Source organism: Catharus ustulatus, chromosome 2, assembly GCF_009819885.2.
Source record: "Catharus ustulatus isolate bCatUst1 chromosome 2, bCatUst1.pri.v2, whole genome shotgun sequence".
Taxonomy (NCBI): domain Eukaryota; kingdom Metazoa; phylum Chordata; class Aves; order Passeriformes; family Turdidae; genus Catharus; species Catharus ustulatus.
In genome coordinates this window covers 51,703,631-51,725,935 of record NC_046222.1, presented here as the reverse complement: position 1 = coordinate 51,725,935, position 22,305 = coordinate 51,703,631, and the positions used below count along the sequence as shown (strand labels likewise).

The window sequence follows — 22,305 nt, the reverse complement described above, 5'->3', positions numbered from 1 at the left end:
ATCTTCCTTCAGGGCAGAGTAAAATTCAACAATACAAACTACTGCTGGGCTGCAAGTGAACACTGAAAACAAATGCCTACTGTGAAGGCTGCTTCTCCTCTCTCTTTTTCAGCTTCTGTAGTGCTGGAAGTTGAGCAGATGATCAGTCTTGCAAAATGTTTGCCTGATATGTTTCAGAGGGTTTACTCTCAGCTGCTAAATTTGGCTAATTTCCTTCCTAGTATTTGGTAATAGTATTTTTAACAAATGCTAGAAAAATGAAAATTCCCACATTTCAGAACTGAAAGGAACATAACAACTGTTACGTATCCATTATTCATAGAAACATAAAGTTGTAGAATATTCAGAGTTGGAACGGACCCACAAGAATCATCAAGTCTAACTCCTGGCCCTTCACAGGACAGCCCAAGAATCACATCATGTGTCTGAGAGCTTTGTTATAACACTTCTTGAGCTCTGGCAGGCTTGGTGTGGTGGGGAAGCTATTTCAGTGCCCTGTCACTCTCTAGGTGAAGAACCTTTTCCTAATATGCAACCTAAACGTCCCCTGACACAACTTTGTGGCGTTCCCATGGGGCCTATTACTGGCAACCAGAAAGAAGATAAAAGCTCCTGCCCCTCCTCTTCGCCTTGTAAGGAAGCCATAGAACACTATGAAGCCTCCCCTCTTCTCTAGGCTGAACAAACAAATCACTTGAGCTTTTCCTCCTAAGTCTTGCTCTTGAGGCCATTCACGATCTTGGTCCCTTTCCTCTGGACATACTGTAATAGTTTGGTATCCTTCTTGTATTGTCACCCTAAAGTGCCCACAGCACTTGAGGGGAGGCCCAGCAGTACGGAGCAGAGCGGGACAATCCCCTCCCTTGGTTGGCTGGCCATGCTGTGCCTGATGCCCCCCTGATGCCCCCCAGGATATGTTTGACCTCCTGGCTGCCAGGACTCACTGACACGAGACACTAATATGAGTCACACTGCGGACTTATATTCAACTTGCCACTGCCATCGTCTGTGGTCCTGCTCTCCAGCAGAACCTGGCAGACCTGTGGCTATCCGGGTCATCTTTCTTGCCCTGCTTGAAGCCTAGGACATTAATCAGCTTCCAGCTGAGTATGATGTCTCCACATTCATGCTCGTGCTCCCCAGAGGGCTCCTGGCTGAGTCAGCCTCTCTTGTGCAAGCTGCCAGTTCCATCTGGGCCTCTCTTGGGTTTTCCCCTAGCTCTAGAAACTCACTCTATTCTCCACAATCCCCTGCTCTCCTGTGAGATGTGTTTGTACCAAAGCTGTTTGTCCCAGTGAGTAATGGTTGAATTCCAATTATAAATTTGGCCCCACATATGCCACCCACTACTTAGGATCAAACCAAGGCCTAAGATTCCAGTATGAAGAGATCATATTGCCTGCAGGATAAACTTTTGCCTGGGACAGATCTATGCCTGTCTCCTTAGTGTTTGTCCAGCCACAGCACCTGAACTACTCTTCAGTTTGTATCCTACTGGGTGTTGCAAATTGCATAATAGTAGTACACAAAAAAACAAAAAAAAAAAAAAAGGTCAAATACATTGCACATAGCCCTCTCCTTCACATATGTATTGTCCATCTGTCCAGATGCTCCAATTTAGGTGTTTAGACTGCCCAGTTCCAGGCACAAGCTTCCTACTGTACCTTCCTTCTGTCTTACGGGAATATTTGCTCCTTCTTTCTTCCTCATACCTGACTGCTAGGGTCTTTCCATTCTACAAGCTCCACATCTCATCTCTCCCTGACCTTAACATATGAAAGAGTGAAAAGAGATTAGGAGCAGATCTTCAGGTTTGGCCTTCCTGGTCCTCAGCCACTTGAGTGGATCAGGAGCTAATGACATCTGGAGAAGGAAGAAGCTATGTCTTGCCAAAGAAATGTGGTCTTTGGAGGGCCATGACTGAATGCAGCTGCGATGTAGGAGGTGTGAAGAGGGTGGGCAGGAACTGGTGTGACACGGCTGCTGAGCTTGTGATTGGGTTTCCATCATCTCAGACTCAGCACTGGGCTGGCCAAAGGCAGGCACAAACTGTTCCCTGAGGTCCTTCCCTAGGGGGGACCTTGCTCCTAGGGGGTCTAAGCTGTCAGGATGCTCTGAGTCCTAGTTCTTGTTGGTCTGTTCTCCCTTGGATGGCTGTTTTCCCAGCTGCTGTCCTCTCCAGTGGAGGAGGTGACTTCGTGTGAGTCATCCTCCTCGGGAAAGAAACCTCTGGGTTCTTCCCCCCATGGTGTGAGCAGCTGAGGGGGAAGGTATCCATAGCTATTTTATTTTCAAGGTCTCAGCTGGGGGCAGGAAGATTGGAAAACGCAGACTTAAATTTGTAGCTTAGGGTGTAATTTATGAATAGGAGTTGAACAGACGCGTGCAGGAAATATTCTCACAGACTTTAAACTTTAAAGCTAAACAGTTCCCAAGTTAAAAACAACATCAACTTCTTATTTTTTTTTCTTGCACAGGATGGTCTGGTGGGACACGGGAGGTCTGAGTTCTATTTGTGTCTCCTGTCACCAGCTTCCTATGACCTTGGACTAGCTGCCTAACCTCTCTATGCGCCTCCGTTTCCTACTCTGTAAGAGGGGCATGATCACATTTACCTGCCCCAGGCAGACACTCTCGTGACTTATTTCGTAGCATAAAAATATAGAAAGGACCACACTGGGTCAAACTGAAACCTGACTCAGGCAATGGCCTTTCTCTGGCTACACAGGGAAAAAGTGGAAACACAGGACTTGACTTTTGCTGCCATGGGCTCTCTGCTGATGTTTCATAAAATAAAATATGTATGGGATACGTGAGGTATGTGCACAGGGAGGGAGAAATATATTTTCAGCGCTGCCCTGGATGTTATAGAGGCAGTGAAGGCCAGCAGGGGAGCTGGCAGGCAAACTCCCTAAGCATCCTTAGCCAGTGCTGCCCCTTCCTGGCTTCCCTGCTCTGAACGCTCTCAGCGCTGCTGTCTGGAGACCCGTGCTGGTCTGGGTCAGGCCCCACACAGAGCGATCTGCCCCGCGGCTCCCTCTCCCCAAGGAAGGCGGGGAGCGGAGCCCCGGGCCTCTGGGGCGGGGGCAGCGCTTTGGGGCGCTCCGAGCATCGCGCCCATCCGCCGGGGAGCGGCTGTAAATGACGGCCCCGGCCAGACCTGGTCCCCGGCTCAGCAGCCGGTGACGGGACGCGGCGCTGTCGAGGTTTTCCTGCGAAGCCGGAGAGGGGCTCGGCAGGACCGGGACCCCACCGCTCAGCATTCGGTCCAGGAATCGCAAATCCGCTGCACGCCCTGCGCAGGGGAGCCCGGCGGTGTGCGAGCGCCGAGTCCCGCTGCCCGCCCCGCAGCGCTGCGGCGGGAGGCAGCGCGGAGCCGGGCTCCGGCGGGACGGCACGGCCGGGATCCCCGGGGGCCGGGGGCGGCCGGCACCGGGAGAGCCGCGGGGCAGCGACACCGTGCCCGCCGACCGACAGGCGGGCGAGCGGGCGGGCGGGCGGGGGACGCGTCCCGGGGAGGGCGTGCTCCCGGCGGAGGATGTGGGCGGGGGGGTGGAGGGGTGCGCGGCGAGGGGTGGAGAAGTTATAAATCAGCGAGACTGGGGCTGGCGGGTATCTGATGCCCGTGGGAGGTGAAGCTGGCAGGGCGGCCCGCAGCGGATACTCCGTTTCCGCAGGTCGGGCCGGGCTGGGCGCGGGCGGGCGGGTAGGATTCGGGGGCTGCTGGATGCGGATTCCGCGCCTCGCTGTGCCGTTATCTCCGCTACCTCGGGAAGCGCCCGGGACCGAGGAGTGTCCGTCGGAGCCCAGCCGGCGCCTCTGCCCCTGCCTCGCCGCCGCCGGCAGGGAAAAAGCCCTGCGTTCCCGCAGGCAAGACCATGCCCCGCCAGCTGCTCTCAGGGACCGTGCTGCTGGGAGCCGCCCTCCTGCTCGCAGGTAAGGGACCGCTGGTACGCGCTGCCCCTGTCAGACCCCGTTCTGCGCCGAGCTCTCTGCGACGGGCCCCCACTGATGTGCCCCGTCGGCTGCGCCTCCCGTGCCCCGCTTGTCGGCTGGAGCCGGCGGGCACCTGCCTCCCCTTCGCCTGTCTCCTCTGGGCAGAGCCGGGGAAGTGATCCCTGCTTTCCAGGGAGCGGAGAAACGCCGCATCCCCGAGCGGCCGTGTGCTCCGGATTCCCATCAGAGTGCCCCGGGAGCAGCTCCCCGCAGGGTCCGGCGATGAGGAGCCGTGGTGCCTGGCCGCTCCCGGCCACTGGGCACCGCCGTACATCATCGGGAGTTGTCCGAACCGGCGCATCACGGAAAGAGACCATGTCTTGGCAACAGGGCACGCTTCTTTCCTCCTCACTTTGTTTTTAAGTGTCCCAGCCCTGCCCGCTGAGCAGTAAAGGTGTACGTTTTCCTCGCAAAAATCGAGGTCCCGCCCGGGCAGGTCGACGGAGCACCCGTGGCGCTCCCTGCGGGGCTGGTTGCCGGGTCCCACTGGAGAGTGGGATGGAGCTGCTCTCCGGTGCCTGTATCCCGCAACGATGCGGGTGGATCACTGCAGACTTAATATTCTTAACTGAGTTTTATTTTACTTTGAGCCAAGAGCGAGTCCCCGTGGGCCGGAGCGCCGTGGTGGGCAGCGCGTCCCAGCGTGGCGTGGCGGTCACCTGGGAGCAGGGGTGCGTGGTGGCCGGGCAGAGGCGGGTCCCGCGTGGGCTCATGCCTCGGCAGGGCGGCTGACCGGCGGGGATGCCCGCAGGGATGCCCCGGCCGTCCCACAGCCTGTCCTCCGCGCAGGGCTCGCCGCGGGGACGGCGATCGGCAGAAAGGGGCTGGCAAGGAGCGGGAACAAGCCCCGACTGGGGAAGCAAAAAACCGAGCTCTCCACGGGACAGTCCCCGAGGCCAGCGTTCCTGCGGTCAGCGGCGAGCCCGCCCGGCCGCGCTGTCCCCCGCGAGTGGCCGGGGGCTCGGTCTGCGCCATGCTGCTGAGCCCACGGGAGCGGTCCCGCTGCCAGAGACTACCCGGCAGGAGAGCTGGCGGGGCCGCTCCAGAGAACGTTTTCCTGCTCGGGAAGTGCTGATTCATCAGCTTTGATACAGATATATAGGTATTCTTCTACTTTTTTTTCTCCCTCTCTCTTTCTTTTCCCCAGGAAAGTGCTAATTTCCCCACATTATTTATATCTGCCTAGGAGGTTCTTATGCCCGGGATGAAATAGGCACAGACATGGGACACCCACCCTGGATACAGGAAATGTGGATTCAGATCCCTTGCCAGGCTTCCTTCACAGCTTGAGTTTGAACTTCGGCGTCCTGCTCCTACATGGGCTCCTGCAGTGACCAGCTCCGCTAGGGGACTGGCTTCCTCTTTCCTGTCGGAAAGGTTTTCCATTGTGCAGATCATGGCAAGCCCACTGCCCAGGGAGAGGGTGGACTCTGAGAGCCAGAGGCTGTGAGAAAGACCCTGGTTCACCTTCCTGTTCATGTACACCCTAGACCAATCCTAGTAGGAAAAGCTTGGCTGGCTTATGGGACAACCCGGGGCTCTGGGTGCTGGGGACAAACATCCCGATGGTCAGCTCAGGTGCTGTAGGCATTGGAAAGTTGCTTCTCTAGTTTGGCTGAGTGCCCGCACAACCATTTTGCTGGAAATTTATATCCTCTCCATGTACGAGAGATTGTGCTCAAATCAGAATTTAAATGTTTTAACACTCATTGGCTTTCTTGCCTTGTTTTTTTGTTTGTTTTCTAGAAAAGCATTCTTGCTTAGCTTTGTTTGGACATCTCAAATAGGTTGATCATTCTTCTGGGCCACTGGTAGAGCTCTCCAAAGTCATGTTTGCATGGAGAATTTGAAAATTATTGTTGAAGTGGTGGGATGTTTTATACCACACATCTTTCTGTGCTCTTCCTCCCATTCCACCCTCCTTCACTGTTTATTCACTGCCTACATTTCTTACTCAGGCTGCCCAGCACTTCCCATTTCCAGTGCTCTTGATGAAATTCAATCCGTCACTGATCTCCGGTGGTAATTCAGTCTCTGCAGGTGCCTGTGAGCTTCCATGTACTGACAGGTTCTAGAGGAGATTCTCGGAAATAGTCAGTGGTTCAGAAAGAATCTACAAGGAGGAGACAGAAGGAGGTCTTTCTGCTCATATAAGTCTACTTAATAATTTAAAATTATCCAAAGCAACATGCAGCCTACAAGCTTTGAGACTCCCTATTTGAAAAATGAGATTAGTGAAATTAAATTCATTTGACATGTGTGTGTTGGGCACTTCAGCTCTCTTGTACACCCACATAGCTTGGTTAACTTGGGAAAGAACAATACTTTTTTCCTGGGTTTTGCATAGTACTCTTGTATGTTTTCTTTATATCTTATGATTATTTATTCCACAAATTGTATTGCATATACTTGCTAAAGACTGTACACATAATGGTCAACATGAATATGGTTGCTGTGTCAAATTCAATCTCCCATTCCACAACTTTGTATTACTGTAATTTTAATCACTAGCATTTGGGATTGTGAAGGACTGTGTTTAAACCCCGAAAACATCAGACTCTGCAACCTGGATCAAGGCTAATGTGCCACGTTTCCAGAAATATAAACTGATGGTTTAGCTGTATTTCCAGCTGTGTTTCTGGCTTTCCACACAGAAGTGGTACCTCACAATTGCAGCTAGAAGATAAATAGACTCTATTAAAGTCCTGCCTGTGAACAACACTGCATGATCTCAGTTATTTCAGTTGGGACTGGAACTAGAATCAAAATCCCCAGTGGACTTTTCACTTTTACGACCAGCTGGAAAAAATGAAGGAAGAAATTCCAGGTCAAATCTAATCAGTGCTGAGGTTAATTTCTTTCAATAACTAACCTGATTTATTTGAAAGTGCTGTTCATATGTTAAGGTTTCAATTTGATTTGAGTACTTGCTGAAGTAATGACACAGACCAATTTGGGTTTAGGGCTGAAGTTAAATTTGAGAAAAACTGGCTTTCCCACTTCTTCCAGACCTTCAAAGAAATGGGTCTCCCTAAAAAATTCCAAACTGTATTCACATAAAGGAGTAGAGTTAGGCAGAGCTATATAACAGATTTTTTTTAAATGTGTATATAGGGTTAAGGCATCAATCTTTCTGAGACAGCCAAAGAAAATCACCTACGCAGCTAACTGATGCTTTACTAGTCAGGTGTTTCACCCATGTGCTCAGCACAAAGCTAGATTTCATTCTCTTACAGCGGGGATAAATCTGGAGCAACTCCTTTGGGCTGGGCTAGCATCTTCTAGATTTACAGTTTGTGTTGCACAAAATCAGGACTTTGCCTGTGGTGTAGTAAAGATCTTCATATCCAGGAGCACTCAATATATTTAGAACCCTAAAAATTTGCCTTTGAGGAGAGGTTTTTTTGGTGGTGTTGGGATTTTTTTTTACATCCAAATAACAACAAACAAGCTGTCTATTTTTTGTCAGATGCTTCAAAGGCTGAAACCAGTAGCCCATCGCACTGTGTGGGTGTATAGGAGAAAAGGAAATTGTCCAGATTTGCAGGATGGTCGATAAGTCCTTACACTTTAATGTGGCTTGGAAACTTCCAGCACACTGTTTATCAACTTGCAAGTTTTCATGTCCGACTGAGATTGGGAAAGGAAGAAGCTTGGCAGATGAGGGCTAAGGTTCGGTGTTGCAGAAGTCTGTGTGCAGAGAGGCTGTGGTGGGATTTCAGCAGCAAAATTGTTCCTTTGAACCCCTCAGCGTCAGGGTTTGGGACTTCCTGCTGCAGGTCCAGAGGGAATGGAAAGCAAGACTGCTGCAAGTAGGTTTTGCATGAAATGCCCAATCACAGTCACCTCTGCTCTTGGACACAAGTGTCTTCTGTTGGTGTGAGACCTCCAAGAAGAAAACCACTCCCTCCAATGACATGCTTCATCTTCAGATCTCATCCCTGCCCCCAGTAGTCTCCTTTTTCCCCTTTACCAGTATTTGTGAGAATGTAGAGAAACATTTCTGTATAGATTTGAGTGTTAATTCTACCCACAGACAGAACCAGGCTCTTCTCCATTTGCTCTTGTGATGCATCCTTACTGCAAGTATTCCTGCAACTGAGAAGCAACTTTTCCCAAGCACCCTCAGAAGGGAATGGTCTGACTTCTTGATGCATCATGGGGAACTGCTTATCCTAAAATTGGTCCAGTGATTGTCAGGAAGGTGCTCACACAGTTTTCTCTTAATGAGATGCACAAGTTTGGTTTCATTCCCCTATGGTTGGAGATCAGTACTGCGTAAATCCTGATGCTTAAAAGAAAGGACTATGCTGCAAACAGGAGTTGGAAAAGTGAAAATGCAGTCGTTAGTGCTCTCTCCAAAGCCAAGCATGAGCCTTTGTGACCAGCAGAATGAACTCATGATGGAACTAAGCAAAGTGCTAACAGATTGAGAAGCCAACAGTGAGGGAAAAGAGATTTGAAACTATAGATTTCAGAAGTACTTTTGTCTGAAATTTAAGTCTTGAGCTGTTGAGATGCCTGAAGAAATTTGGACAGGGAATGTGGATGACTTTTTCTTCTGCATTAAGTCGTGTTTGCATTTGGGGTGTTTTTTGTGTGGCACAGTGAGTGGAGATGTACCTGACTAAAGATGAAGAGAAGGATGATTTAGCTTGTGGTGCATCAGTGTATTCAAGACCACTAAAGATGTTTGTGCAATAGTTAATAGACTCATAAATCATCTTTCTCAGGGTTTGGTTTGTCTTGTGTTAGTGATGAAGCAAAAGGTTCATGTTCATGGTGAGATGATTTTACTCTCTCTCCCCTCAAATCACAGTTGATTTTTCATTACCAAAATCCATATCCACAATGTGAAGTCACTCCTGTAACATATTTGGAGCATAATTCAGTGTGATGTTGTTGACGCTGATTTCTCTTGGCATGACTTTTCTGGGTGGTGGGGCTGCTTTACTGGCAGTCACTGGTATGTGGCACTAAACACTTGTGCAATACAACTTCTTTTTAAATTGTATTCCATCTTTTGGAACTATGGCCTTGAAACAAGGTTTTCTTTGCTGTTGGAGCAGCTGAAGGATGGGCAAGGGGCTAGAAGGCAGCTGCTTCTAGGGTTTCAGCGGGTCGAAGATGCTGTGGCAATGCAGCGCCATTATTTCCACTCCATGCCTGGAAGAGGGTGAAACAGGCAGGGTGCAGTGGTCCCTGAGAGCCAGGGACCTGTGAGCAGATGTCTCTGCTCCTCAGACGTTCTCTCAGGAAGCCTGTGCTCTGGGAACAGACCCCCTGCTTAGTGCGTGGGGAGCGAAAAGGGATGAGTGTGAGGGCATTTCATGAGAGGAATTTCACAATTTCACATAGCTCACTTAAGCGTCCTTCCTGTGGGATTCTTCCTTGACACAGAGTGAAGGAATTCACCCCTTTTGTTCCCATTGTCATTCCTCTATGGAAAAACCTCTCATCAGGATCACCATAGACTAATGTTAACAGAAGCGTGAGAGTTGCTATCCTGGATCAGACAAGGGCTTTTTTAGCTTCTTGTCATGTCTTTAGTGGTGTCCAACATCTAATCTTCAGGAAAGGTTCAAGAAGCCTTGCAGGAAGCAGTTATCTGATAAAACTCTCAAGAGGGGAATTTTTCCTTTCTTTTTTGTAGCATGATCTAAAATCCAGTATTATTTCATAAAAAAACCATGAGACTGAGGGTCAAGGAAACGAAAATTTAGTTGTCTATGTTTATGCAAGTGTATATTACACAGACAAAATAAATCACATTAAACTGTATAATACAGAGAACATTCTTGTTCTGTTGTGCTGGAAGTGTTTGGGGCACCTTTCTTTGACCCATGCAGTGCTGCAATTGACAATCATCCTAATCTATAAGTATTAATGATTATCATTTCCTAATGTAACTGAGCCATAGGCAATCTTGCCAGAAGATTTCTGCACATGCATCTACCTCCTTAGACTTGGTGCTTTAGGTCTTATTTAACAGCAAAGTGGGTTTTCCTCCTAAGCCATTGTAAGGGACTCCTCTGTGCAGACTCTTCCAGTTCTTCCCACCTCACTATTTTAAATAGTTCTGCTGCATTATTTACTTCCGCTTGTTTTGGACCCGGGGCCTTTTCTTATAGATCTACTTTACAGGTTTAGGTGGGGTAGATGGAAAATTGGTTCCTGACTTTTCTTTTTGGAACACTACAGGGCAGTTCACTGAAACAATGGAGCTTTGGAAATAATAACCAGCACCCTTCAGCAAAACACAATTCCTTAAACTTTCCTTTACATTTTCTTTTACATAGTTCATAATTTGTTTCTGTGCTTACAGCTTAGGGATTACTACAGCCCCAGTTGAGTTTGACAGGCCTGTGTAGATTACTGGCAGGTAGGACGTTTGTCTGTCTTTATGAAAAGTCTTCCAATTCAGTCCTATTATATTGCTTCATTTGTACTGCCAAGTAATCTGTTGCAAATTTTGAGTATCAAACTGGCAAAGAAATTTAGTTTGGCCAAGAAAATGCACACCTTTACTTTAAATTCCTAGGAATTCTAAATTGGTTTTGTGTCAATTTTAGTGTACTTGCTTTTTCTTGATACCATGTTGATACTTTTCTCTGCACTTATTAATGGGATTAACTTTTCTGAAGAATATTGAACTGATGATTCTGTGCTAGGGTCTGTCATGGTGGAATTAGAGCAGAGGCACTGTGGCTGCTGACACAGTGGGTAGAGCTGACGACTCCCAGGCATAGTCTGGGTGGGGGATCTCTACACAGTGTAAGCAGCACAGGCTGAATCGTGTGTGGGGGCACGAAAGGACACTCCTGAGTGAGTGCCACTGGCTGATGGCATGGCAGCCCTTGGGCTGGGCAGGTGAAGGAGTCACAGCCACTTCTCATCTGAATGGCCTGAGCAGGATCTCCATGCAGGGGCCAGGACAGGCTCGTCAAGGTGGAGGGGTAAAGAACCATATGGATTTGTGCTGGATGTGGCTGTGGAAGTGTTGCTATTGCCTAGCTCTGGTATTACCAGCCTCAGCTGACCTGTCTTGTTTTATTTTTATGCTGGACATTTACTCCTTCGGAGTGAAGACCGGACAAAGGTGGACACAACTGTGGTATTTCTCTTCTATTCTCAACACACATCACATATATGACTGTATTTTGCTCTCAGGGTGTGGTTTACCTAAATGGTCCCACAAGGGTTTGTGATGGAGGTGTCAGAGACTGCATTTGGACATCTATTTTCAATTCCATGTGTTCAATGGGAAAGAAAGGATGTGGTTATGTCTGGTTTTATTTCTTCTCTGTAAATATTTTCTTCTTATATAGCTGATGAAATGTGCACCTTCATCAAGCTAGATATTGGCCCAGATGCTCATTTCAGATCCTATATTTCTGGAGACATTAAAACTTGATGGATACGACAGGAAACCAAGATTATTTTTCTCTCAGATTTTTGGGTGTTAAGTATTGAAATTTATTTTTCTTTGGCATTATAAAACGTGCCTATGCTCATGCATGGAAATTACCTGGTGAGTTTAGGGCAAACAAGGTACAAACTTCTGATGAGCTGGTGAAGCAAGTGCCTTCAAGTGGGTCTTGTGGGGCACAGAACATGCAACCGCATGGCCTTGGTTCCCCAGGTATGATGGGATAATGTCAATAATTTCAATTGGTAGTAACTGGAATGAGATTTATGTCAAATAACTGGCTGAGGTCTCAGTTTGTTTAATTTCTTTCATCTAAACTTTTGAATGAACAACCCCTCCCTGCTCTTTATTATAAAGGCTTTACCACAAGCTTCTACAAAACCAACCTGCCCTAGCTAGGGCAACTAGTGGCAAAATGCTTGGCAGTTATTGGGGAAATATATATTGGTTTACATTTGCAGCTAATGGCCATATTGACATGATAGTGTGTACTGCTCAGAAGTGTTAATGAAGTATCATCAGAACTATTGCATTATTTTTAGCAACTGGGTGTTTTGCTTTGACTCTATAACATTTAATCTTACGTCAGTGTGTATACTCACCTAGGAACAGCATATGCATACAGAGAGTAAATAAATTGTAACTTTCTCTGAGATCTAGAACTAAAAAGGAAGAACACACTTGTTCAAAAACCTTTCTATGCCTATGAAGGCCTGTTTTGGGCAGTTGCACATCCATTTTCCTTACTGACTGATTTTAATTCCACAGCATGGAATCATGGTCAGGGCTTTTAGTCTGCCCAGAACTCATTTAATCTACTGTTATCAACCTTATGCTGCTCAGACTCTGCTACGGTGTGAATCATAGAGCAGCCCAGCTTTGCCATCCACTAACCCATCTTTTTTTTTGTGGCTGACTGTTATGTCCTAATGGAACTTTAAATTCTTAAATTACAGCTGAGATTGATCAAGCTTAAGCATTTGATCCAGAAATCACTTGGCATGTGTTGCAAAACATCAGACTAGATGAATGGAATATCTCTTTTGGACCACGGGATGAACCAATAAATGGATAATTTTTGTGCCTCTATGTGTACTTAGTAAGTAAAGAACATCCAATAAGTTTTCTGGGTCTTAAATGCAAAAGAGAGGAAAGTTAGAAGAAAGTTTCAGAGAGAAGTTTCAGAAGAAAGTTTCAGTTTCACCACACAGATATGTACAAGTGATGTCTCTGTTAAGGAGTGATGCAGCTTGAGCTGCTGCTTCTACCTTGAGGGTGCTTCTGTCTGCCAGCAATGTACCAGCACACGTGGTGCCTCTCTCTGCACAGGAGAAAACCAACAGGAAACAAGTACAAAATATCTCTGAGTCCAGGGACCTGTACTTGCTAACACTTGTAAATCCCCATGGCTCTTAATTGACCTGCAAAGTTCTGCTTCAGTAGAAATAGTGGTTACATTTTACTGCTTCAGATCATGAATTTGCTCATCTGGACCGTTGTCAATGTCAGTTTGGGACAAAGTCACACCTCCTTGCCCTCTCACAGTTAAGCTGCCCTAGTTTCTCTTCTGCAGGCTTCAGGTTTGAAGTTTGCATTAACTTCAGAGAAGTGCTGTGAAATTAGATGACTGTGAGGTTTCCTTGAGAATGAGGACTTAGTGCCTGAAGGACCTGGAGATACCACTTTAAGTCTCAGGGTGGCTCATGGCTTGGCACTGTAGGTCTTTCCTGGAGATTGTCTCTAAGTACAGGCAATGGAGAGGGTGTTTTTACCCCTGGGAGCAGGAACCAGGCTGTGCTCCCTTCTTTGCCTGTACCTGAGCATCAGAAACCCAGGTGACAGATGAGATGGGGGCTACTGATGCCATGGGGATAGAAGAGTGTTCCTTCCATCAGTTCTTCCTAGCCACCAGCACTCAGAGAAGTAGAAAACTTCATTTTCCAGGGTGTCCCCTTCTCCCTCTAGTCCTTTGGCAGGACCAGACCAGACCATTACCCATCCAACAGGAAAACAAAGCTTTCTTTTCCATTCACAACGCAAATTTTAAGACAACTGTCCCTAAAAGTTCTGTCTTTATAAATGCAAGTACAGTAATTTCACGAATACAAGCCGCACCAATTTGACCAAAATTTTGGTGGAAACCCGGAAGTGCGGCCAATATTCCGGGGCGGCTAATACATTAACAAAATTCTAAAAGCTGCCAACACGGAAGTGAGAGCCCGCGGCAGCCCCAAGCCAAGCTGGAGCCCGGCCGGCCCCAGCAGAGGTGGGAAAGCCTGGCAGAGGCGGGGCCAGCAGTGTGGGGGGCGGGCGGCAGAGCCTGAGCCAGCAGGGCGGGGCAGGGGGGCGGCAGAGCCCAGGCCAGCAGGGCGGGGGAGCCCGGGAGAACTGGGGCTAGCAGTGCAGGGGAGCATGGCAGAAGCAGGAAGGCCGGCGGGTGGGGCTGCCTGGCAGCGGGGGAAGCCCAGCAGAATCGGGACCAGAAGCGTGGGGGAGCCCGGCGGTGTGGGGGCCTGCAGTGCCGGCCAGGGCGAGGAAACGCGGCGGTGGTGCAGACGGGAGGGGGTGGCCGGCGAGCCCGGCGGCGGCGGCAGCAGCCCGGCGGCGGGGCTAGGGAACGCGGCGCGGCCGGCGAGCCCGGCGGCGGGGCTAGGGAACGCGGCGCGCCGCGGCCGGCGAGCCCGGTGGCGGGGCTAGGGAACGCGGCGCGCCGCGGCCGGCGAGCCCGGCGGCGGGGCTAGGGAACGCGGCGCACCGCGGCCGGCGAGCCCGCCGGTGGGGCTAGGGAACGCGGCGGGGCTAGGGAACGCGGCGCGCCGCGGCCGGCGAGCCCGGCGGCGGGGCTAGGGAACGCGGCGCGGCCGGCGAGCCCGGCGGCGGGGCTAGGGAACGCGGCGCGGCCGGCGAGCCCGGCGGCGGGGCTGGGGAACGCGGCGCGCCGCGGCCAGCGAGCCCGGCGGCGGGGCTAGGGAACGCGGCATGCCGCGGCCGGCGAGCCCGCCGGCGGGACTAGCGAACGCGGCGCGCCGCGGTCGGCGAGCCCGCCGGCGGGGCTAGCGAACGCGGCAGCGGGGCGGTGCTGACGGGAGAGGGGGGCCAGCGAGCCTGGCGGCGGCGGCAGCACCACCCGGCTGGCCCCGTCGGCAACCATGAGCGGGCCGAGCCTGCCTGGCCCCGCCCCGAGCCAGTAAAGCCCGCTATGCCGCGATCCTGTTACTAATTGGCCAATTTGTGAAAGCTGCGCACGGATTCTCGCTATGAACGAAAGTGCGGCTAATATTCCGGGTGCGGCTTATCTATTGACAAAGACAGCAACATTGTCGAGGCACCGGGGGTGCGGCTTATAATCTGTGCGGCTTGTATTCGTGAAACTACTGTATTAATGCTGAAGGGAATCTCAGTGTTGACTAAACCAGAAGGACCTGTTGGTCAAGACTTCTTCATATGGTCAGATGTGAATTAAAACTTTTAGTGGCTCTTAAGAGTTGACCATGACTTTTTTTCTCTCGCCACATACCTTTTTCTTCTTTAATAGAGTGAATTGGTGTAATGATGTAATTGCAAATATTAAGGATAGGTACAACTGTTTGACAAAAAAAAATAGTTATATTTCCTTACAGAATGGATTGAAGAACCTTTTAAAGAGATGGTAATACAGTAGCTTTTCAAGAATAGCTCTGAAATAAAGAAAACTCCTGATATTCCAGGTTTCCTTACAAAATGGAGTAAAGTCACATACTCCATTTGAGGTTAGCTAGTGGCCATGTTCTGGTTAAGGTGCTGCTGCAGGTCAGAGTCAGCTCATTTTCACTGGAGATGCACCAAAGGTCAACCCACTGGGTACTGTCATATTCCTTTACATTTTACCTGGATTCTGCAATTGCTTATTAGTGGTACATGTGGGTATTCCCATTCCCTTCAGTGGAATGAGTCATGGGGAAGTGCTCCTATGCAAGAGTAAAGTCCTGGGCTGCATCTGGGCTGAATGCGTGATGTTCTAAGCAGCACAGAGAGGTGGAGACCCTGTTAAGAAATAACCTGCCCTCTCCTTCCAATGCAGGAGTGTCCTCTACAAAGTACATTTTTGCTGAATGTTTGAATCAGGAGGAAATGATATTCGATGGTAAAACCCTTAAAGGCTCAGTTATGTTTCACATGTGCAGATCCAACAGTGAGTGAAACAATTACTTAATGATGGATAGCTTTATTGCTCACAGATGGCACTTTAAACCCAGAAGGTCAGATTCTTTGTACACACTGAAGTTGCAAAGGTAAACTGATCATTCTCCTTAACTTTTCATTGCGCAGGTGAAAAAAAGATTAGTCAACATGTTGAGGATAACAGGAGTGGCTGGAAGACAGTCACAGCCCGAATTATGGAAATGATGCTAGAAAGTCATCAAACATGTTAAGTTCAAGGAAATTTATAATAACTTCTAATATTGCAATATTTTTAAACTAAGTCTTAAAGCTAGATTTTGGATTTCCTTTCTTTAGTCAAAGGTGGCAGAAACTCTCTGTGTATGACAAAATATTTAAAAGTAGGAGTTGGGAAAATCAGAATGGGAATATTAACTCAGGTCATGGTCCCAGTTTTGAGTTCAGCAAATCTATCATCTTTAAGAGAAACCAGGATTTAGCAGAAATCAGTGGAAGGTTCATAATGCGTGCATGGTTACTTATTTATCTGTAGAACTGGACACATCATATTGGAAAAATATATGCATGTTCATTTATTTTTTTCTTTTTTTATGACTTGGGATCAGAAGGTTTTTTGGTTATCAGATAATTCAAATTTTTATTTACTTAATTCAGAAGAGGATCAGCTTTTTTTGAGGGGCAGAAGTTAATTGAAGAAAGCCTTGCTTTTTTCCCCCCTTGCAAGTGACAGATTGCTCTCTGCTTTCATAAAAAAAATTTGTCCTACCTTTACTTTACTTAGAATGGCTAACTTTTGCAATCTAAATTAATGTTTGCTCATTAATTAAGGAACCATGTTGACTGGCTTTCACATGTATCTAACAAGCCTTCCATAGCAAATAAAATGTGTTCGAAAAAATCACCCCTTTCCCTGTGGGAGGAGATTCCTCAGTTATCAGGATTAATTAGTTCTCTTGTTGTCAGATGAAAAGAAGTTGCACCCCTCAATGTAGGTCAGTGTGAGGGTAGGCTGCTGATGGTCGCTTAGTGACAGGCACAATGATAAGTGAATGTGTCCTGTTGAGCCATGACCCTTCAGAAAAGACAGTGTCAAGTAAAATGCCCACAGAAGGTACATAGAAGGCATAATCTGCTTCTAAATATTGACAGTAGGAATTTCCCTGCTATTCTCCTTCCTTTTTCTTTCCTGGTAAACACGTCAAACTCTATTGCATTTGTACTCTGCATTAGTTTTGAAGCATTTAAAAAAGTAAGGAAGCTAATGACCCATGAATAGATAGGATGTCAAATAAAGCTATTTTTCTTCAAGACATAGCATCTTGCTTGTAAAAGCATTGTCTCCCTTACTTGTAAAAGCAACAATATTGACTTGAAATAAGACCTCAGCTTTTTTTCAGTAAAAAACTAAATAAATGAATATATAACCAGGCTTGTATCTATTGCCAAATACACAAAGTCTTAAATGTTACTATGATTAACTACTGGAGTTAAGTATCCAAAATATACTTGAAATCAATGATGAAATGCTGGCTTTTGTCAATGGGAGCAGAGTTAGGCAAACACTAAGCACTCCTTAAGGTCCCACACACAATATTTGTAAATACTGTGCTGTCTTTTAGATATATGTAAAATGTGTAAAAGGGCAAAAGTTTGAGTATGTATCCAGTATATTTGGGTTTCTTTTTTGCCTGCAAGATGGGGTGAAAAGGTAGGCAGTTTTGTTATGTTTTTTCTTTCATTTTAATAATTCTGAGGCAGATCTGACATACAGGCTTCCAGGGTGCCCTTCTTCTGTATGTGTCATTTAAGATAAATCCTAAGGTTTTCACATCTTTATATCACTGTAAAGTTATGAAGAGAAAGCCTTGTAGCATTTATGATGGTTTCTTGGTCACCTTTGGCAGACTTAGGAAGCAGCAGCAGCCCACATTGCCAGGGCTGGTCTCCTGGTCTCAGCACGGGTCAGAGGTGGGCATGGTGCTGCAGGACTGGCTTTTCTCCTGGGCACGGTGCAGTGCCAGTGCCGAGCAAAGCCAAGCGCTCAGCACCGCAGGCACGACCAGGCACCGCAGGCTCACTCTCCTGCCTTTCTGTTAACACCTGTCACTCATGGATTTTTCCAATTTCCCACCAGTTTTGCACAGAAAGCAACCTACATGTTGCTCTCTAGTAACTAGGTTGAGTCTTGCAGCTCTAGCAACTGGGCTTTGATCCCAATAGTTTCCTCTGGCAGACCATCACTGATGTTTTTTTCATACATATTGAACTGCTTGTAAACACTGTTGCATACCTTTCAGCTTTTCCAGAGCCTCAAATATGGAGCAGTTCAGGGAAGATTGAGGTCAACTTTTCCCCGAAGTAAAAACCGAGATTCATAAAGCTGGATATAAACTCTGCCTTCTTGGGAGAGCATCTGACCCTTCAATTCTGGGATGACAAGAGGAATGCAAATGAAATGAGAGAATGTGGGAGTTTCACAAAACTATCAGATTGTTTAGTTGGAGGATGTTGACAAAACCTCTCAACCAGAGTGCCTGGCTTGCTCTCCAAGAAGCTGCCTAGACTGTTATAACATCTTATCTCAATTTCTCAGTGATTAGCCTCAGAGGCATTGTTTCAGAATGGTGAATGAGAAGACTCATGGACTGTAAGCATCTATGGGAAACTATCCTATAAAAGCACAGAGTCCACTTTGGGGGAACCAACCCTTCAGAGCTGAGATCCCTAAAGGCCAGGTGTGAAAAATGCATGTTTGCAATGCATATCACATAACAAGTACTTCTTCAAAGATTTGCTGTACCATTTTTCTTCCTTCTTACCAGCTGTCAGAATCTATTAATTTCTAGTTAGAAATATGATTGTCTAGACAAATCTCAAGGGAAGTCTGTATATATGGAAAGTCTCACCACTCAAATCTATGGTGTTATTTGTGGTGCAGTCCACAAAATTTTTTTATTCTGAAAAGTTGTTATGCCTTTGCTTGCAGCTTGTACAAGTGAGTTATAATTTTGTTTACATCTATATTCAAATATACACTTTAAATCTTGTTTTGAATCAGCACAGATGCCAGAATATATCAGAAAACTACTGGAGCCACACCTTAAATAAAATATACAGGGCTAAAAAGAAAGCTCCTGAATTTGGAGCAGCCACTGACTTTGACATGTTTATATATCCAAATTTTAGTCACCAATCTCAGCAGGAACTGGCATCCAAAAGTTCCTTCTCTACTCAACAAAAGAGGGAGAAGTTTCTGATGGATGATACGTAGCCCCAAGTAAGGTTATGTGTTTCTACTGTTTGGTGCACACAGCTGTTCGTACTTGGCTGTGGCAGGGACCTTTTGGAAGGACTTAAAATAGCTAAACTAAAACTGTATTTGACTGAGTTCTAGAAGAAAAATCTACATTACCCTTGACAATGAGATGCTGCTTCTCCCGTATGTTGACAAATACTTTCTCTTGGGGTAAAGTGGTTTGGGATAGTTGCTGTTGCTCTCTATCAACGCTGAAATCTTTACAAGTTACACTTGAGTTCCAATTAGACTACAACTGGTTTTCAACTTTTAACTGTTTTGAAATATTTTTACATTATGTTCCCAGCTTCTAGGACATTTTGTAGTCAGTGCAAGGGCAATGGGGTGGATCAAGCACTGTTTCCTTAAGGCATGCTCTTCTGTCAGCTTGCCATGAAAGCTTTTGTGGCCACAGCTTATTATAGGGCAAAGATAAATCATGATGTCTTTCTAGCCAGTACCTCCCAACTTGATGAGAGGAAGATCTCATGTTCTTCTGGTTTTATGACCATGAAGCTTTTTCATGGTCTTCTTGAAAATGTCTCCATGTAGCCTTCACAAAGCCTGGATGTTTTCAAGTGTCTGAAGCCACCTTGTGTTTTACTGACACGAAGGGTTTCACCCGTGCCAGAATGGTCTGGCCATGACAACATACTTGCTGTCTCAAAAAAGTAGCAAATCTGGTCTGGAAGGTGTTTGCTCTTGTTCTCAAAATTTACTGTAAAGCTCTACCTTGTGACACTGTTTCACTGACAGGATGCCCACAGCTGGCGAGGGACCATAGGTAAAAGTGCTGTGACCTTCAGTCAGGAGGGGAAGATCCTTAATGCCCTTTCACTCCTTCCACATCAGTTCCAGATTTGCAGTGAGTTGGTTGAGGGGGATTTCAGTATCTTAGAAGTCGGTACGTGGCTCTTGCCATGGGAGTGGCTGACTTTTACCCTTCCCATTGAAGGGGCTGCCATGGCCGTGTTTCCTGAGGAAACGCCGCCAGCGGTGCTTGGGGGCACACTTCCTCGGTTAGATGAGAAGCCACAAGGTCCTCAAGTTTCTTCATGGTACGTTCAGTGAAAAATCTGAGAGCAAAGTCATTGACTGATAGTTTTCAATTCTGTTTTCTTTCCTGGGTAATGCTACTGGAAAGTAATTTGAGTCCTGAGTCAGGGCAACAGGACTTTGCTTAAAGGCAGAGAGAGAGTATGTGTGGTGAGAGAGGCACAGTTTTCCTCTTCTTTCCAGTATAACAACATAAATGTGAGCGGACTGGAAGCAGAATTATTTGTCTTTGTTAATGTTTGGTTTTTTTCTTTGTTTTTCTAGGATCTAGCTCAGGATCAAAACTAAAAGTTCCTGAGCTGAGTATAAATGGCATACAGCACGTTGTTCAAGCCGGCCAGACTTTAAATCTCACCTGCAGGTAACCAGCTGAGCTGGATTATGATACTTTGGCAGGGACTTCATACACCTGACACTTTCTTTTTTTTGTAACTGGAATTAGAAAAAAAATTAAACCTTATGCTGTGGGGAAAGGTGGGGAGTGAACTTCAATGGCAATTGTTTAATAGTTCTTTGTTGTTTCTGTTGTTGTTTTTGGAAAACAAGATAAAAGAGAACCCCATAAATAGCCTGATATAATAAAAAAGAAAGCTTGGGAACTGGAGCTATATAATTGCAGCCCAACATAATTGTTTCTGCTTCCTTATCTGTGTTTGCAGGGGGGAAATGGTTCATTCATGGTCTTTGCCTGAAACTCTTAGCAAGGATAGCAAAAGGCTGAAAGTAATTAAATATGCCTGTGGAAGGAATGGGAAGCAGTCCTGCAGTAGTCTGACCCTGAGCAGAACTCAAGCAAGTGACACTGGAAATTATAGCTGCAAATACCCAACAAGTCCTGCAAAAAAGAAGAAGGAATCTACAGTCTATGTATTTATTAACGGTAAGATTAAGTTTTTTTTAACACTTCTTGGTACTTGCTCTTCAATACAGTAAAGTGGAAAAGTAAGGCAGTTCAGCTGTGGCTGAGTTTTGAGTGGCATTCTCAGCCTTGCACAGTGTTAATTTGCCAATTAATATATAAAATCTGCTTTCTCAGAACTTGCAGATACCAATGGTAGTGTTTTATCAGTTAGAAAAAGAAAATGAAGCAACAAAAAACCCCAATGCAACCACTTGCCTAGAGTAAACAGGAGCCCAGAAGGAAGTGGACTACAAGCGAATATATGAAATGGGTATCAGGAACCATATCCTACATGACTGAATGTGATGAGATTTCTAGGCAGCTGAAGGATGCTATAGCTGTCTGTCCAGATCACTTACTTGCCTCATGCTGCAGAAAATTACTATTTGCATGTGAAGTTGTATTAAAAAATGTCCTCTGTAGTCCATGTCACACAGATTGAAAGAATCTAGAATAAATGGAATCAAATTAAACACAGAGTTGTGTTCAGCAAACAAGTATTGTGTAATGTATGGCAAGTGCTGGAATTAGGTCAGTTAGACTACAAAAGAAATTTCTTTCTGATCCTGTTTCCTTCCAGGCTATTAATCAGACAGTTTTGAGAAGAGTTGAATTCAATAGGCACAACAATAAAAAAACAAATTATAGACACTTTAGGGATTTAATAAATACTTTAGTTTTCCCTTATTTTTACAGAGTAAAATTAATAGATTACTGCAATATTTCAGGACTCACAGATTTTGAAAGCCCATATTACAGAGAACGTGCTACTGGAAGTTTTCCAAATTCTGGGTCTGCTGCATCTAATGAGTTCACATCAGAGTGAATTAGCCTTTGTTTTCACTTTGTGATATGAAGGGTGAGACTGGCATTGTGAAAAAGCAGAATGAAGTGGGCAACTCACTAGACTGATAGAAAATAAGACAGCTCTCCCCATTACTGTTGTTGCTTTATTGAGCACTATCGGCTATTTCATGCTGTTCATCCTACTTTCCTTCACCTGAAACATGATGCAGAGGGTTTTCATCACCCAACTCTTTTCATATAATTCTTTGTAAATTCAACAGCAGATGTATCCATGGAAGAATAGCCAAAATAGGATATTCATTTAGGGACCAACAGACCGCAGCCTAGGGAAATGTACAATTTCCTTGGATGCCTTTTTCAAGTTTCCCATCACAGGACCTTCTTGAACCTCCCACCTTGGATGTCATCCCTGTCTGAGACCTACCCACAATTCTCTCCATCCCTCACAAGAAGGACCTCCCTGCCAAACTGACTTTAGGCTACATGGGATGCCTTTGCATTCTCTTGGCCTCTTACCTTTCTGAAGAGATAATTCTTCTGGATCCTAAATTTTTATAAATGAGAGACACAACCAGTCGTCTAACTCTTCACTGCTTCCCAAATTGCATGTGGCTTACCTGCACCTAAAAGGGACCTTCAATTAGATGATTGTGAACCAAG

The 22,305-nt window shown here is 46.4% G+C and overlaps 1 protein-coding gene across 1 annotated transcript in view; it reads left to right on the top strand.

Annotated features, from left to right (window-relative positions):
• The first annotated feature begins 3,581 nt into the window (after positions 1-3,581).
• FLT1 (fms related receptor tyrosine kinase 1) overlaps positions 3,582-22,305 on the top strand; it is a 108,448-nt gene continuing 89,724 nt past the window's right edge. The window contains exons 1-3 of the mRNA XM_033051785.1: positions 3,582-3,936; positions 20,202-20,298; positions 20,597-20,817. Of these exons, the coding sequence (XP_032907676.1) occupies positions 3,879-3,936; positions 20,202-20,298; positions 20,597-20,817 (376 nt within the window). The 5' untranslated portion in view covers positions 3,582-3,878. The remainder of the gene's footprint in view (positions 3,937-20,201; positions 20,299-20,596; positions 20,818-22,305) is intronic.